General features: G+C 28.6%; 2 protein-coding genes across 2 annotated transcripts; both read right to left on the bottom strand.

Annotated features, from left to right (window-relative positions):
• Positions 1 to 1,978: 1,978 nt before the first annotated feature.
• Positions 1,979 to 2,368, bottom strand: LOC109811575 (glutaredoxin-C9). The gene has a single exon (XM_020375356.3). It carries the CDS (start codon positions 2,366 to 2,368, stop codon positions 1,979 to 1,981), a length of 390 nt encoding a protein of 129 aa, XP_020230945.1.
• Positions 2,369 to 13,635: 11,267 nt separating this feature from the next.
• LOC109811520 (MLO-like protein 6) lies at positions 13,636 to 17,889 on the bottom strand. The gene is made up of 14 exons (XM_029274012.2): positions 17,750 to 17,889; positions 17,611 to 17,668; positions 17,349 to 17,503; positions 16,983 to 17,099; positions 16,520 to 16,580; positions 15,799 to 15,887; positions 15,620 to 15,694; positions 15,407 to 15,495; positions 15,245 to 15,294; positions 15,085 to 15,125; positions 14,820 to 14,993; positions 14,690 to 14,725; positions 14,225 to 14,353; positions 13,636 to 14,043 (listed from the first exon to the last, which is right to left on the bottom strand). Exons 1-14 carry the CDS (start codon positions 17,867 to 17,869, stop codon positions 13,726 to 13,728), a joined length of 1,512 nt encoding a protein of 503 aa, XP_029129845.2. The 5' UTR covers positions 17,870 to 17,889; the 3' UTR covers positions 13,636 to 13,725.
• Between the last annotated feature and the right edge of the window lie 1,288 nt (positions 17,890 to 19,177).

Genomic DNA, 19,177 nt, shown 5'->3' with positions numbered 1-19,177 from the left:
AGTTAGACAAAAAAAATTATAAAATTTATTAATTTGAATTGGATTTTCACTCAAATACAAATCATCTTAACCTATAAACATCCCTACTTCAAATACTTCCAAAAGTTTTACTTATTTTTTTTTATTAGTATGTTTCATTTATTTTCAGTAGTGTAAAAAATACACTATGTCTCTATGTTTTTTAAAAAAATATTAAAAATATTAAAATTATAAGGTCGTTATTTAAGAAGTAAGAAAGATTTGGAGAGACAAATATAATAGAGTGAATTAGAGGTAAATTTGCTAACTTTTTTTTATAGATAATTGTATTATTGATTAGAAGTGGCCAGCATTTTATTAATATAGGTAGAAATAGATTAATAGACCACTCAATAGGAGCATGTGTCCTAACCTACATCAAACTTAGTTAAGAGTAGGTCAGTTTTTTTTTAAATAATTAAGGTGAAAACTTTTATTAAAACCTATTTAATTAATTAAAAAGATTATTGTTTTAATGCTTATATCATGCTTTAAGGCATTTAAAAAAAATCTGTCAGAGTTATTAAGTTGACTTATTTAAATAAAAACAAAAAAAAATATTAATATTTTTAAGAAATAGTTATTTTTTTTAAGCTGAAACTATCCATTATTAATTGACATGTGTGCTCGTCGGTTTATCAAAGTCTTCATGGGTCAGCTTTTTTTAAGAATTTAAAAATAGAAGTCATTTTGGTATAAAATAATATTGTAATTAATTTTTACCCTTAAAAAAATACAGAAGCAAATTTAAAGATTATCATAAAAATTATTACTTTTAAGAAATAATTGTTTATATATATACATATATACATATATATATATATATATAGCTATTCAATTTTGATTAGATATTTATATGTTAGAAATGTTTTTTTAATGATTATTTTACCGAAGAAGTTGTAAGATTTGATTTTTGAGCAAATAAGTTGTAAGACTGAAATGGGCCTTGTTACAAAAACTAATATTGAAATGGGCTTATTTCTGATTTCTGTTTTCTCGTTATTTATATCTTTTACCACATTAAAAAGTGGCAGTTCCACGAAAAACAAAATGTAAGGTAATATACAAGTATTTAAATACAAAATCTGAATTAAAAAAAATGCAGCAAGCTCTATATATACGTCATGGATTCAAAGAATCAAAAGCGAGGAGTACTTGGCAGTGCACACGTGTCATCATACCCTAAAACTTACCTTGTACAGTCAAGTAATTGACATTTCCTTTTCTACTTTATATATCAATTTTCTTAGTTGTTTCTTTAAGAAAAAAATTGTTCGTACTTTGGTAATTAACTATTGTTAATCGAACAGCGGTTAAAAAAATAAAAATAAAAAGGAGGGATCTTATGTAATTGTGGGCATGCTTGACTTGGTCTCTCATGTCAGTTTCTAACAACTATAACGTGAAACTCACCAATCCATTAATTGAGAAAAGACGTTTCCCAAACATTATTAGAACATCGTTCTCCAAATGATTCCTCAGATCCAATATCAACTTCTTCTTCTCATCAACTAATTCTAAACATAATGCAATATATATCCCACTCAACAAGTAAAATTAGAACTAATTTCACAGGAATTATTAATTAAATAAAAATACCAAAATCAAAATATTAAAGTCACAATACAAAAGTCATTTTTCTATATATGTTGATAATATATTATGTGGTGGATTTGGTCTGGCTTTTGATCACATCACAATTATTCATTAATGAATGGAGAAAGAGAAGACTTAGGTCAAACGAATCATAATGAGAAATGGTTTTTGCGAAAGATTGTTGAGATCCAATGTGAAGTTACTAATTAAGTGAAAGAGAAATATTATATTAATATAATGTACAAAATATGTGTTCCAGAGAAGGAAGTTTGTCTGAGGCAGAGGCAGCTAAGAGACGCAGAAATTAGGTTAAAAAAGGACATAAAAAAAAAAAAAAAAAAAAAAGAGGTAAACTAAGAGTGGATCAGAGCCACAAGGCACCAGCGTCCTTCAAGATGGGAACCAATTCACCTGAGATATGAGTAGCCATAACTCTCTCCAACCCTCCGAAAAACTTTCCGGCGAGGAACACGGCCGGAAACTGCAGAGTTTCGGCGTCGGAAACGGACAGGTGGCGAGCGACGGCGGTTTCGTGGTCCTCGTGGACCTCGTAGACGGGAGGGTTAACTCCCAGGCCCTGTAACAACCTCTTGACGACGTGGCACATGCAGCAGCCGCGCCTCCCGATGATCATGACCGCGTTCTCGGAAACCATTGCGGCGACGGTGGCGGGATCGACGCCATTGGAATCCGTGAGGGCGGCGGCGTGTGGGAGGTGGCGCGTGCAGGTGCGGTAGGGAATGGCTTGGTGCATGGTGGAGAGAGAAAGAAGAGAGAGATACAGAGAGGGAGGGAGGATGAGCGGAGGGTAGAGAGGGGAATATAAGAAAATGGAGTGAGGACTGTAACGTCAACGGCAGTTACGCAAGGCTACGTCACCTCTGTTGTGGCTGACGTGGTGTTGCGTCACTCACGCGGTCAACACATTCCTGGAAGTTACACCCATTATCAAATTCTTCCGGAAATAGATCCCGAGGGGGAAAGTTAGAGTAACTTTACACATTTAAATCATTGGATTTGTAATAGTAGATCAGATTGTGACACGTGTGCATTTAAATTAAAATATATTTTGTACACGTATCACAATTTGATCTATTATTACAAATCCAACGATTGAGATGTGTTAAATTACCATAATTTTGATATCTTAAAGGGACCAATTCTTCCTTAGATGCTCTATCTCCATGTCTTCTCTTGTCCCGTGCCAATTCACTGACCTTATTTCGTTTCTTTTTTTTTTTTTTAAGACGCCACCTAGCTAACTTTCCTACAAAAGCAACATAGATGTCATTGATTTTAGAAGTGTATAAGGTTGAAATTTTATATATAAAAAAAAAAATTAACACATAAAAGTTTTATAAATTTTAAAAAAATTTATAGAAACTTAATGACTTCTTTTTTTTTTTAAAGGATTTTGTAAGAATGTGATAATTTATGAATTTTTTTTAAGAGACTCTTTTAATCAAAAAGTTATAATGTGAATTTTAATATAGATTTATATTTTAAGAATTTATAAGATTTCAAAGAATTTTATTAGATTTAATCTTGAGATAGATAAATTTAATATTTTATATCTCAAAATCTCATCTCTTCTCAGCTCAAAATCAATTGTCTTTTTTGTACCTAACAACCTAAAAATCTTCATTAACTTAGGATCTTGTAATTATTTCAACCCAACTTGTTTTAATAACTTATTAGTTATGGTGGTCATCCCACAACTATTGTGATTTTGAGCCAATTGCACACACAAATTCATGTCTTTAAACTTTTCCACCAACTCTAATTCCTTCATCATCATGGCAGACATATGGATGAATTTCTTACTTAGAGCATTTGTCACTACATTGGCTTCCCATGGGTGATACATCAACTGAAAATCATAATTCTTCATAAATTTCATCCATCATTTCTGTCTTATGTTCAACTCCTTCTGATTAACACAAGTACTTTAAACTCTTATGATCACTGACGATATTGAATCTAACACCATACAAAAAGTGTATTCACTCTTCAAGGCAAAAACAATAGTTGTCAACTTCAAGTCACGAGTGGGGTAATTTCTCTCGAGTTAACCGCCTTGAAGCATAGGTAACTACTCTTATATTTTGCATCAACACACACCTTAATTCTTGACGAGAAGCATCACAATATACATCAAATGACTCATTGGGATCAGGCAGCAACGACATGGAATAAGTAGTCAACCTCTTATTTAACTTCTCAAAACTCTGTTCACATGCATCCATCCAAATGAAAGATCGATCCTTTATAATCAATTGGACTAGGAGCATTACTATCTTGGAAAATCCCTAATTAATGAACCTCCTATAGTAACATGCTAAACCCACAAAACTCCTAATGTTTGTGACAATCCTTAGACATTCCTATTGTAATATCGACTCCACCATAGTCAGATCCATTACAATCTCATTTGCTAAAATAACATATCCCAAAAACTTCACCTTTTCTAACCAAAATTCACACTTTGGAAACTTTGCATATAATTATTTTTCTCTTTCAACACCTCCAACACCAACCTCAAGTGTTCTCCATGCTCTTTCCGGAGAATTTGAACAAATAAGGATGTCATTAATGAACACCACCATAAGTTTATCTAAGAATGGTCGAAAAATCCTATTTATGTAATTCATAAATACTGCAGGGGCATTGGTCATCCCAAATGACATCACAACATACACATAATGATCATACATAGTATTGAAAATAGTTTTTGGTATGGGTGGAATTTATGTCATTAATCTTACACATTAAAGACAACGAATTTGCGAGAAACTAAGGAACAAACGCTTAGTCAATTATAAAGTTACCTTCATTTTGGTAGTGTTCACATGTGCATAATCGATTACATAGTTCACCATAAATTAATTTTATAAGATTAAAATAAAATAAATTAAAATATCAAATTACAAAAAAAATATAGTTATATCAATAAAAAAATAAATTAAAAACTTTCATTCACCATTACCATTGTAAACTCTTAGTTTTCTCTTCCCATTATTCAATCACTATATTTTATTATTATTATTATCATTATTATTTCATTGCAAAGTAAAGTTACAAAAAATTGATTGTTTGTTGAAAATTTACTGTGTTTGAAGGAGGAGATATCATAACCTATTTTTACTTTTCATTATTTACCTTTATCATTGGACAATCATTTTATTTTAATAGTATAACATGTCCTTATCATGTCACATTAGAGTCACTACAACAAAATATACTTTTAGTGGCATTTAATATAATTTTTTGTGGCAATAAAAATTGTTACAAGATCTTTTACCGGCATTTTCACATTAGCCATTGTATGCAGTGTCGCTAAAGCATTTAGCGGCAATTATTCAAAATGCTGGTAAAAACCCTTATAATGGTCGAAAAAAGTGTATATCTTTTTGTGACATTTTTTACTTTCTAGTCGATGTGGGACTTGTAAGATGAGTACAAATAAATAATTACTTTATCTCCAGTTGATGTGGGACTTGTAAGATGAGAGTTGTCTTTCTACTTATATATTCTTTTTAATTATCTTATTTCTAGTTGATGTGGAACTTTAAGATGAAGGTTATCTTCTAATTATATATATATATATAATTATTTTCTTATCAATAGTCGACCCTCTTAAGTTTAATGATTATTGAGTTTGATAATAGTGAGTAATCTCATACTAATTTAGAATAATAAGGTCTAACTCAATCCTACATAACAAACTTGTAAGGTGAGAGTTATTATTCATTTATATACTCTTTAATTATTTTATTTCTAGTCGATGTGGGACTAAAGTTTTTCTTAATAAATAATTGTCGCTAATAATAAATTTTGGTGTGATCTAAATATATTTTTAGTGACCATTATATATTAATCACTAATACTTTTATTAAATAATAAAATAAAGATAATTAATTTATTTTCGATAAATAATTATCGATAAAAATAAATTTTGTTGTAGTGAGTACGTAATGTATCACTAATATTTTTACTGTTAAATGATAAATGTAAAGATTGATTTGTCATTTTTTTTTCTCTGACCTTTATTGTCGGTGTAAATTGCATTTCACATCATTGAAAGAACTCATGGTTCCAAATTACAATTTGCCTCGAGCAAATTTAGGTCTTGGATTAACTTACTTGATAGTGATTTTTGTATAATGGTGAAAGGAGAAAAAACCTCATATCCCAGTAAAAATGTCTCAAGTGTTGATAAAATTAACTTTTTAGTTTTAATTATTTAACATTTTTAATTAAAAATAAAATAAACTAAAAACATTGTCCATTTCCCAATTATTAATTGATTTTTTGCTGGGTTTGTTAATATTGTGTGCATGATATTTACTTCTATAATTTTTTTTTATATTAAAGATTATTTTAGATTAAAATTTATTCTAAATTAAATTTTTAAAAAAAATCAGGGTTGATGAATCGAACTATAATGGGTCAGACCGACTAAAAAATTTAAACAAACTCAATAAATACACTAAAAAAAGAGGGACTAAAATGGATGAGACCAAAATAGATTGAGTGGATCCGTTTTTACGGTGGCAATGTCATGTTTAACTCAATTTGACCATAAGACTTGGTTTTTCTGGCAACAATTACTAAAATATTTTTTGAGAAAAAAAGTGGGTGAATATGCATAAAAAACGCTCCACTTGGCACCAGCTCAGAGGCACAGGTCTCCACGAGTGACAAGTCTTGTTCTACTCTCACACAGTGAGCAAAGGACGGTGCAGCAAAACGACAACGTTGTGATGACGTCGTTATCCAGCTGCACGAATTCCATTCGCTGGCCTGGCCACGTGGTTGTCGGAACGACAGTTTATCATCGCCGTCCACATGTTCTGGAGCTGTCGTTTTTCGAAAACTGGCGTGGCTGGTTCACCTTCGCTACACGTTTTCCTTAAGTTTCTTTATTCTATTAATTCAAATAAAAAATGGAGTCACACGCTTGACGGTAACATTAATTTGGCATTCACCAAACATTAATGGAACCTATATGAATTTTAACACCCCACCTATGATGGGGTCACCATTAACTAAGCAGCCATATGTCACTGTCCTTTGGACTTCAATAATGCTACCATAGTTTTCCTAGCTACCTCTTTTCCCATGAGCTTAAAATACAATGTACTTGACCAAATTAACCAACACTCTACTTTAAATTCCACCATCTGCATTATGAGTGTTAGTTGCTGCTGTAGCTGTACCTCATATATATCTACTGCACATGCTAACATAACATTTATACAGCCTTACAAACATGATATGATATGTTTTGTTAAAAAAGATTATATACTGTGGGTATAATTTTTTTTTATATTGATAACTGTACTGTAGTGATTTCTTATTGGCCGACCCAAGGCACATCGGCAAAATGCCAAACTCATAATAGGGACTCAAATATGGGAAGATTCACTTGCTTACTCAGACAATCAATAAGATTTCATGATCTGTGGGAATGGTAATAAATATCGGGAGTTACGAGTCCATAATGGGGCGTGATTTATGGGATCATAAAGAGGAGTGTGCGATTCATGTTTATAACGCTACACCATTATATATAACAATGATTAGGTCTAAGAAGGAGATGACTCTCATCGAATGTTCTAGGTCAAAACTGTTGTCAAGTTCTTTTAGCTTGGTATGGCGGTAGTCTCCAATACCAAAACAATAACTGATCATATCTTTTAATAATATCATGTCAGTTGTTTATTTAATAAAATAAAAATAAAATAAAATAATTTAAAGATTTAATTGATTATCAGTGTAAATAATATAAAAAATTTTACATTCGTAGTGTATAGATAATTAACTAAAAAAAATATTTTACGAAGTTTTCATTTGAATACCTCTACAAACTAAAACCAAATACAGAATAAACATGTGATTATATTAATTAAGTCATATAATAATTGAAATTATATAAATATTTTGTTGGGTAGTAACATGTTCTTCCATTAATGTTTTTTAATATAAAGTACTTTATGCATATGTGAAAATATTTTATTGGGTAGTAACACGTTGTTCCATTAACATTTTTTAATATAAAATACTTTATGCATATGTGAAAATATTTTATTTAGGGATTTTGTGGTCACGTTTTCTTGCAACTTGGGATTTTGTTTGGTGGTTCAAGAGTTATGGAACCTTTATCGTTACTTGAAAATTGTGTGGAGAAAAATCTTATTAAAAATATTTTAATGGAAACCAATTCAAGTTTCTCAATGGGAGATATTTAAGATATCATCTATTTTATAAAAAAAATTTAAGTTTAAAAACTATTTAATATTACATTTGATTAATTTAAATTAATATATAAAATATTTTTATAATTATTTATTAATTTAAATTAATGAAATAAAGTATCAAATAATTTTTAATTTTTAAAAATTTATTAAATTGATCTATATATTAATAATTTATAATTTAAATAATTAAATTATTAAAATTTAATGTAAAATATAAATTATTAAACAAACAAAATTTAGGCATCTTCCTTCTTCTCTCTATATTTTCGCGTTGTCCCAACCAATGTGCATTAATGTTTTCGTTTATGGACTGATAATATAGGTTTAGAATCAAATTATAGTAAGATTGACTTTGCTTTATTATCAAAGTTGTCATTTCCTCGGTGGTTTTTACTTTTTAGTATCGGCGTGACAATTTTTTGTTGGAGGCAACAAGGACCATTAGAGCAGCAACAAAAGAAATCACGGCACAAATTACAATACGGCAGAATCTAAGTAAATATATCACACAAAAGATTACAACGATAAATAAGATAAAAGAATAAAGATAGAATAAAAAAATTAGACATAAGGTAATCTTTATAAATGACTTTAATTGCTAACATTTAGGAAGACTTGTGTAAAAAAAAATAAAAAAAAGTTAATAATATATCTCACTTTTTTATTAATATTTTTTTTATTTATTTCTTAAAACTGTACGGTGAAGTTTTTCAAATTTATGAATAGATTTTTGTTGCAAAACAAAAACATTATATATCAATTTATTAATTGCTCACAATTAATTATTTTTATAATAATTTTTACATATAATTAAATTATGTAAATTTTATTTTTAATACATATAATAAATATTATTTTTCATGCCTCTCTAAAAAAGGAGTTTTGGACGATTGTCCATCTGACTCGTGCATAAAGTTGCCTTTCCTTACACCAATATGATATAGTACAGTGAGTTGACAAATAACTATGTTTTCAAGTATAAGTAAAGATTTAATATTTGTGTATGAAAAAAATATTTGGTGAGAGATTAATTTATTCATATTTTAAGAGATTATTTTTTAATTTTTGACTGAAAGATGTTCTTAAACAAATGCTTATTTATCTTTTTAATTTCTGTAACTTCATAAAAAAAAATTTAGTCCCTATATTTAAAAATTCAATTTTTTGTCTTATGAATATTATTTTCTTTTCTTTTAGTCTTTATTATTTATTACTATATAGACTAAGATATAAATTTTGTGAAAATTATAAGAATTAAAAATAGATATATATATATATATATATTAAAATATTATTGAATATAAAAACTTTAATAAACAAAATTTATAAAACTATATAAAAAATAATGAAAGCAGAGAATAAGAAGAACCCGCGCCCACCGAAAGAGAAATAACAATAGAATGACGTCAAATATGTATTTAGTCTAAAGTAGATGGCTGTTCTACTATTACATTGTGCATGTTACACACCCTACTATGACAACACCATCGTTGACTCCTTATATATATATATATATTAAAAGTAAATTTGTATAGATTTATTATATTTAATAATTTATGTTTTACGTTTTTTTAATAATTTAATTATTAAATTAAAAAAATTTAATATATAGATAAAGTTTATAATTTTTTAAAAAAATTAAAAATTATTTGATATTCTATTTCATTAATTCAAATCAATATAAAAATAGTTTTATGATTATTCATCAAGTTAATAAAATGAAGTATCAAATATTTTTTTTTAAATTACTTTAAGAATAATTTTTAGTATAGTTATTCTACTTAATATACATAGTGTATGTTAAAATTGAATGATCTAGCCGTTAAATTAAATTTTTTTAATATATAAATTAAATTTATGAATTTTTAAAGAATTTAAAAATTATGTGATACTTCATTATATAGATTCAAATTAATGTATAAAATATTTTTATGATTATTTATCAATTTGAATTAGTAAAACGAATTATCAAATAGTTTTCAAAATTTTTAAAAATTTGTAAACTTGATATTTGCATTAAAATCTTATAATTTAACGGTTGAATTATTAAAATTCAACATATAGTTATTGAGTGAAGTAACTTAACCACTTAAACTAATTTGATATCTCTCTTTCTCTCTCTATATATATAGAGAGAGAGAGATTATTAAGGGAAGAGACACTTTGTATCCCTATTAAAAAAGTATTATATAAAACTATTAAAATTTAACATACATTATGAGTTATTAAATGATATAACTTAACCACTTAAATTAAATTGATCTCTCTCTTTATATATATATATATAAATTATTAGGAGAAGAAACACTTTGTATTTCTATTAAAATATATATATATATATATATATATATATATATAAACTATTAAAATTTAATATACATAATGAGTTATTGAGTGAAATAATTTAATAACTTAAATTAATTTGATTTCTCTATATATAGATTATTAGGAGAAGAGACACTTTGTATCTCTACTAAAAAAACATTATATAAAACAAAATATATAGGTAGTTACATTTTTTTTATATATGAGTGATTATATGTTATTCTTTATAATTATTTAAATGTAAATTTGCTTAAAAATAGTGAAAATCAAAAAAGTAGTGATGGACTCTATATATATTAGTAAAATCGAGACACTTTGTGTCTTTATTAAAGATAAAGTAAAAATTGAGATAAAGTAATAAATATATGTTAGTTTAATTGATATATTACAGTTGGTTCTCAAATATCAAGATTTTAGGTTTAATAAAAATATTAATTTTTATTATTTTAATAATAAAAAGATATAATTATCTATCAAATGTGGAGACCATGGTTACTAAAAGAAGTATTTCCATTATATATTAGTATAAATTAGTGAAATTAAGACACTTTATACCTCTATATTTTATTTATTAAAAATTATGAATATTTGTTAAATCAAGAATACTGTGCTTGATTTTCAAATTTTAAAGTTTTAGATTTAAGTCTTATGTTTATTTTTTATTTTTATTTTTTATTTTTTAAGAATTTAAAGATAAAACTGTCTAAAAAAAATATTTACATCAAATCATATTATCATCTTTATATATATATATATATATTATAAATTTAGTTATTTCTTTAGCTTAAGTAAATAAAATATAATTAAGATTATCTTATAAATACACTGCATAACTCGTTAATTTATTAGTTAAATCGGAATTTTAATCTTTTTTAATCTATGATTTTAATCTCTTTATTTTAAAATATAGATATTTATAATTGTTTTTTAAAAGTTATTCTAAATGATGGCCCTCTCTTGCATCTTACACCTGAACGCGTTTGTCTTCTCTGTCCAGGATATGTTTTCGAACTCCCCTCCTGTATCCGCGTGTTACTGCAATAACGATGCGATGAAAACTAGATTTTGAAAATTAGTTTTAGTTAAAATTGATTTTGATATGATGTGATTTATATTTAATATTTTTAATATAAATTTATGGTGGCAGTAAAATTTTAATATAAATTTTATTTAATACAAAAATTATTTCAACTTATAATTAATTTAGCATATATTTATTTATTTATTTATAAAAAACCATGTATGTGAACATTAGCCTAAAATCAGAATTTCAATTAATGCACTCGCAAAAGAGATTTCATTTGAGTTTTGAATGATTTTGCTGACAGATTAGGTTGCAATATCACGAATCTATGATCATTATTAAGACTTAAAGAGTTAACATGGGTGATAGGGAGTGTGATTTTAAGTTTTAACCAAATCACTTCATTCTAAGGATGGAACCTCCAAGTGTACGGTATATGTATACATCAAAGTATCAATAATAACACTTTTCACCGAGAAAACCCTTTTGTCTATTGACTATTGGAGTCAGAAATGCAAGCTAGGTGGCACAATAGATAATCCTATACATCATCACTATTGTTGATAAGTCCTTGCTGAATACATAGTTCATTCAATTTCTTTCTAGACAACCTTTATCTGCTTTTCCAAGTCTTTGGCCAGCAAAAGCATGGAAACAAATAAAATAAGTTATGCATATTATTTCATCATCTGTCCCTTATCTTCTCCATTCAATCCCTTTCGCCCCATGTTAAGCAATGTAACTTAAAACCATGTACTCAACCTGGGGTATACCATAGTTTATAAAGAATCTAGAAAAGGGGCCACACAATCCAATATCCACATTATTCCAAATTTCCTTTGTACGCAAAATTTGACTTTCCAATGGGTATTGGGTAATCACTAAAATATTTATAGACCAATCAATCACGCACACAAATCATCCCGCACATTTTACGCACGTCATTTTATTGGAGGTTGATGACGTATCCAGTGACGAAAGTATCCCAATATCTACTACCCTGAAAGCGAATATGATAGCACGATCTAAACATTTTCCCCCAATAATGCCACTCCTGTGACTCTATAATATTTTCACGTCTTTTTCATTTATATAGCAATTCAACAAGTAAGGAGAAAGTATAAGATTTTGAAGTCCAACCATGTTTCGGGTGCTAAGTGCTAACAATATATGGCAATTGAATTTCAAAAACATATATATGCTAGTTATGGGCTTGGTCAGCTAATAATGATAAAAAAAAGTTTCATAAATACTAGTAATAAATAAGTTTTTTTACAAGTAAACCTATAGCAATGATATTAAATAACTTCTTATGCTCGAGTCAATCCAAATGGTTTTAGCACTAATTGGTCTCCGTCAATTCATCCAACACAACTTGTGATTTTTCAACTCTAACTATACGATTCGACCCTCTTGCCTGAAGGTTCTTCACTTCTTCTCAAAAGGTTGTTCAAAACTAATTTAATTAGGATAGTAACACAATAAGGACCGATCGTCGAATCTAGAAAGATTTTTCGTAATTCGCAGTCTCAAAGAAGTAAGAAAATAACATCCAAAGGGATTTGATGTTGGTGGTGTTGTGATATATGTGGTCATGGAGGCAAGACAAAATGGCAAACGGCCAACAACCTTAGAAACGAAGGGTCGACATTGCATCAAAAACGGCCCAAGGACAAGGAATGAAAGCTCACAGAGTGAAAGAAAGGTATAAAAAAGAAAGAAAAAAAAAACTCCCTATTACTCAAACTAACAACTTATTAATAAAATAAATTTCATGCCAACAAGAGTCTTTGCACAATCTATCCATTTGTACATATGCGATAATACTGTAAGAAATTGTCATAATCATTGGACTGGATAATTGAGGTGACAATAGTTAAATTCTTAAGTACTTAATTCATCACAATTCCCCTAAAAAAAAAAAAATTCATCACAATTAAGGTGTAAAACAATTTAATCACAATTAATCAGAACTCATGTTATAAACTAACTCTTGGAGACCTAATCAATTAGCAATATATAACTAATATAATCTATACAAGTGAAAATCAATTTTTATTTTACCACTATGTTTGGTTGAAGGGGAGGGGATGAGAATTTTTTTCTTTTTTAAATTTGTCTTCTTTAATTCAAATTCTAAGAAAGGATGAGAGCAAAATTTCTCATAACCTAATTTTAGCTCTCTTTTAATATTGAAAAATTTGGAAGACAGGAATTAATTTTAAAACATTTGTAGTATGATATTTACAATTTTCTTACTTATATTTTTTTAATTTAAAATTATAAGGATATAAAGATAAATTTGTTTTTAAGATCTTTCTTTTCCCTTTTATTTTCTCCTCTCAACTAAACAAAAATTTTAACTTTTTACTCCTTTCCCTTCCCTTGAACCAAATAGAGCCTATAAGAAAATTTTATAAGAATGAGTTTAACTCTTAACTCATCATTGATACATATCTCCAAGAATGGTGAGTAGCTAGCTACAAAGCTTATAAATGTTTTTCAAAATTGCCTTGGTTTTCCTGTGTTTTGCAGATGAAATCCTTGAAATGAACCTAGTTGTTCACTCGATATATTTTCTTCCGTAACAGCCACGTGCTTATTATCATCTAATGAACGATCCATTAAAATGGAGGTGGATACATCAAACCTGAAAGAAGGTGACTCTAGTGAAATTTCAAGCGAAAGGGAAGTGTCTAAAGATGAGTCTTGTGAATGTGGATTCCTAAGAGCCACATTCTTTTTCGCCTTCTCACGCCAAATGTGGATGCCTCTAATCACATTCTCCGCAAACACATCCTTGCTCATTGAGGTACCCATCTGTTACATATTGCATGTTATGTAACAAAAGATTAGTAGAAAATAAGATGTTAACAAATTAAGTATCATGTTTTTTCATCAAATGGCAAAAATCGTAGTTAAGTAACAGATAAAATATATGATGCCCACGAAAATAACTGCACGAGTTATATTAGTTAAGGCTTGAGTTACCAAAATGTACCTGAGTTACCAAAGCATAGAGAGGTAGTGTTACATAGCCACAGAGGATTTGTACCGAAACACACATTGCTACCCTTATGATGATATTCTCAATTCCTCGATGAAAACATGATCTGATCCCGAATCGGATCTGTACTCAGCAGAAAACAATATTATAACACAATTAAATAAAACTCTTCACACCCTTGTTTGTTTTTGTTATGTTTTTTTTTTTTCTATTTTATTTTAAGCAGTGTCACACAGCTAAAAGGTGATTAAATAAAATTAAAGTAGTGAGTACCAAGTATTCATCCAATGATCAATAGTATACACAATACCGTTCTAGCTCAGGCTATACAGTATTTTCATTTTAATTTAATAAATCATCTCTCCATTATTTTTTTTGAAGTTTTCCTTTATGAATTCAAGTTTGCCTATGTTCTTTTATTATTATTATTTTTCCAAGTGAAGAAAATAGGGAACATACCGAAGTCCATGTGAAAAATGCTACTTGGAAGGAATTCTGCATGATGCAAAACAGTCTTATGAGTTTATATGAACACATGTTTTGGAAGAATAAGAATAAAAAATTGTATGATAGTAAGGTAAAGAAAAACCTGAAACAATACGAAGCTAATGAGATGAAGCAGCAGATTGGGCCATCCAAACCAGAAAAAGTGGTCACTGGGCCTCACAAGCAAACTTCCTTTGATTATTTGGGATTTGTCATCACTATCCAAACACATATGTGTTACAATGCCTTGTAGCTTTGTTCCCACCAACAAAAGCACCTGAAGAACATAACACAAAATATCACATATTAATATGTATCTCAAAAGTACCATGACTAAGGAAAAGGTTACACTACTAAGATATTCTTACCATTAGCGGACTAAACGGTAACCAGAAATGGCTGTAGAATACTGCAAGAAGGAAAAGAGGAGAAAATAAAATACAAGTTATATATTGGTTGTCATAGAGCAGGTTATTTGTATCATGGGGTATTCTTTTAGCATATATAATTATATAGTTCAATACTTACCATTTGCATTGAAGAATATGTACAGTACAGAGAAGATCCAAATCCACCAGCTGCAAAATATAATTATATTTCTGATAAATTTTGGAACTAGAAAAAGACAATCGACAACAAAAGATTAAATCGCTTTTATTGAGGTCATGATAGATAGTTACTAGTTAGTACCTTATTCCCATTACCACTCCAAAATCTTTCTCCAAAGCCCGTTTAATAAAATTTTGGAAGTCAAAGTTACTTCCTTCTGCAAAATGAGCCTAGAAAAATAGTATAGCCCCAACGAAAAATAATAGTACTTAGATATCTCATGCTACAATAACAATCGTATCAAAATGTATGATATGAACCCAATCTTGTTTAATAGTAACAAATTTGCATTACCGTGATGAATCCACGTCGAAGAGTGAAGTAATCAACCTTGGGGACAGATCTATAAAATTGTCTAACAAGACAGACCTGGACAAATTGAAAGGGTAAAGATAAAAAAAAAATACCACTCAATAATGACAGAGGAAGATAGATTAAAATAAAATTTCAGAACTTGAAACAATTGAACTTACAGGCCAAAACAGTATAGGTTTGTTACTCCAATAGTTAAGATGCCGCTTCCCAAATGATGTCTCACGTGTGAGCTGAAACCTCCGTGGATCTACCATTCCAAAATTAAGGCAAAGAATGAAATGATAAATATTGAAATTAAGTTTTATCTATAATCTATTTTATAACATATATAAAAATATAGTCTGATTTGATGTACACAATTTTTTAATTTTTTTTTTATAGTTTTACTTTTATTATATCTTTCAAACTACTCTTTCTCACTATCTCTCTTTCACTATTTTTTTTAATTTAATTTTTTCTACTTTATGTAAATCTCTCATTAATGATCAATAATCACGTTTTTTTTATAAAAAATAATAGAGACATATAGTGTCTCTCTCCTCACTAATATAGATAATGTTTATTGAAATGATGAAAATCATATGTTGATTATTAAAATTTTAAAGACAAAAGAAACTATGTATTATTATTTTTCAAAATAAGATCCTATTTTAGTCGTTGAAGGATATTGAGGGTCCTTAATTTTAGTTTAATTACGATTTTATAAAATGTTCAAATCTTTGAATTGTAGAACATATTACGATTTTATAAAGTGTTCAAATCTTTGAATTGTAGAACATATTCAAACTGTTATGTTATGACATGACTTAATATTTTTGTTTGACTAATAAGCAAAGGACAAGGAGAAGTCTTGTAAGAAATGAGATATCAAAGACTTACCATATTGAAACTGATATTCCAATGTTCTAGTTTCTGCTTCCCAAGACTCCCATCGTCTCATCTGCGTTCCTCGAAGGACACAACAAAAAAAGGTGAATTTGTCAAACACAAGTCCAACTTCCCCTTGTGCTAGGAAATTAACCCACAGAAACTTGGCACTTTTGTGTTAATAGTGTAGGAGCATCTGCAGTGGGGATTGCTTATAAGCAATTTCTTATGCTATATCACTGCCATATCAGCTCTGGCCTACTTTATAGGTTGTTTAAATTTTAGCAAAGTTACTTGTAGAAACAACTTTGTTAAAATTTAATTAACCCATAAAGTGAGTCAGAGCTGATATAGCAATGATGTGGCACAAGAATTATTTATAAGCAACCCCCGTTGGAGATGCTCTTATTCCTAACTAGCTTTAATTAAACCCTCAACTTGGTGTAGAAGTCAAAGAGAAGGAAAGATTAGTCACCTTCGCCATTCCAAGACTAAAGGTGAGAATGCAAGAAATAACATGACACAAAGCCAGATAAAAGATGAAGTACTGCAACTCTCGGACACCTTTCCTCGACACCAATGATACTTTGCCCTGTGGAAAATGCGCCACTCAAAAGATTACAAAAATTAACACATTTTATCAGAGATATGTACTTGGTTAGAAATTAGTTATTTTCGTATTATTTGTACAATGTGATGATATATTCCGTATTTCCAATGACCATGCCTTATGTGATGCATATAAGCATGTTCTAACTTGAGTCCAACCTCCAAGTCCAAATTACATCGATGAATACACAAGCATGCACACACGTATATATATGGTTATATTTTTGCATACCTGCTCGGCACATTTTGTTTCTTCCTTGGTCACGTCAAAAGTCATGGTTGCGCAGGGAAGAAGAGTTTCACCAACACTCTTTGTTATGCAAATATTTGCAATCCGTTTTTCACTCACCGTTAGCAGCAGAGACATGAAACCCAGAAGCATCAATTCTACACGCAAATTAATTAAGTAGCTACCACATGTCACTTAATTTCTTTATCTTAAACTAAAGAAAACGCACCAAGTCATTTTTCTCTATGCTTCATGCGATGTATACCTGATTCGATCTTTTCAAGGGCCTTAGTGAGTGACTTCCTCCTCTTCCTTTTGAAATACTGAAGTACATGAAATAATTAGATGATACATATGACATAGGTGAAGAAATTAAGAAGCAATAGTAACAATATTATGTATACCCTGGCCAAAAGATGGAGCAACTGCTCAATGGAAATAGAGATTACTAGCAATACGAAGCAAACTGTTGTCACAGCCCATGTTGGTGTGTTTTCTAAAGTTCCCTCTGAAACATTCGCCATCTTAATTAGTTACCCCCTTAATTATTATGCAAAGTGTAATGAGTAATGTGTGTAATATATATATATAATATAATATAATATAGTCGCGTAAGTAATATGGAAACTATAGTAAAAATTTCTTGGTTATCAAGACATGACAAGCCAATTCCTCATCTGTGACGTCACTGAGCCATGCATAAAATAGACTAACCAAAAAAAGTTGAAATTAGAAGAGTAAGCAGACCAGTAATCAAACTAATTAAAATTATTGAAGAGTAAAAGGTGACATAATCAGTGGTAGGAATTAGTGTCTTTGTTACTTGTGCCAACCACCCCATCTTTTTGGATCCTCTCGTTATCGTAATTTTTTGTTGTTGATAAAAATAACATAAAACTCAAAAAAAAAATTATTCATTATTGTCTATGATCAAATATGGAATTAAGGTTAAATTCAATATAACAACTATATGCTTATTAAGATAATTTTTGTACTGTACGTTATCAATTTATTTTTTAGGGGACAACTAATTTTCTATGTATTATTTAAATAAAATTAAATTAGAATGAAAGCTATGTTCAAAATTTCTAATTTTTTATATCATAACTCGCACCATTTGAATTAAAAAAAAATTGCTCAGACACCACTAACTTGCTTTTTTTGAGGAGACCACTCTTAATTGTTTTATTTTAAATATGTCATATTTACTCTCATTCCGATTGGATAAGAAAGCACATAAAAATAAAAAAAAGGAAAGAAATAGAGTAAAAATAAATAAATTAAAATTTAAAAATATTTTTAATCCTTCAAATTTATGATAAATTTATTTTGAATTTCTCAAATTTAAAAATTGATATTTTTAATCCCTGTAATTTAAAAAAAAAAATCTTGTTTTAGTCTTTATATTCAATTTGTTTTAGAGAATTTGTCAATATTATCATACAAAATCTACTTATTGGTGTTTTTGTTAATGAAAACATAACATTAAAGTTAACAAATATTATATAACTGTTTCAATCTGTCATTTTCATATATTTTATTGGTGAGGGATTAAAACAAAATGTTTGAAAATAACATAAACTAAAAAAAATAATTTTAAATTTTAGAAGTCAAAAATAAATTTATCCTAAATTTGAGAGATTCAAAATATATTTAAGCCAATAAATAAATGTTACAATCATGTTTTCTCTAAAAAAAATGTCACAATTCATACTTTCTCTAACAAAAATGTCACAATCATATCCTCTTTAAAGAAATTTCACCACACATACACATGCAAACACACACCCGTACACACAAATACAAACGCGCATATACAAAAATGCATAGCT

Source organism: Cajanus cajan, chromosome 1, assembly GCF_000230855.2.
Source record: "Cajanus cajan strain Asha chromosome 1, NIPB_CcT2T_4, whole genome shotgun sequence".
Lineage (NCBI taxonomy): Eukaryota > Viridiplantae > Streptophyta > Magnoliopsida > Fabales > Fabaceae > Cajanus > Cajanus cajan.
The sequence above is the reverse complement of the archived record's forward strand: the minus strand, read 5'-3'. Positions and strand labels throughout refer to the sequence as shown.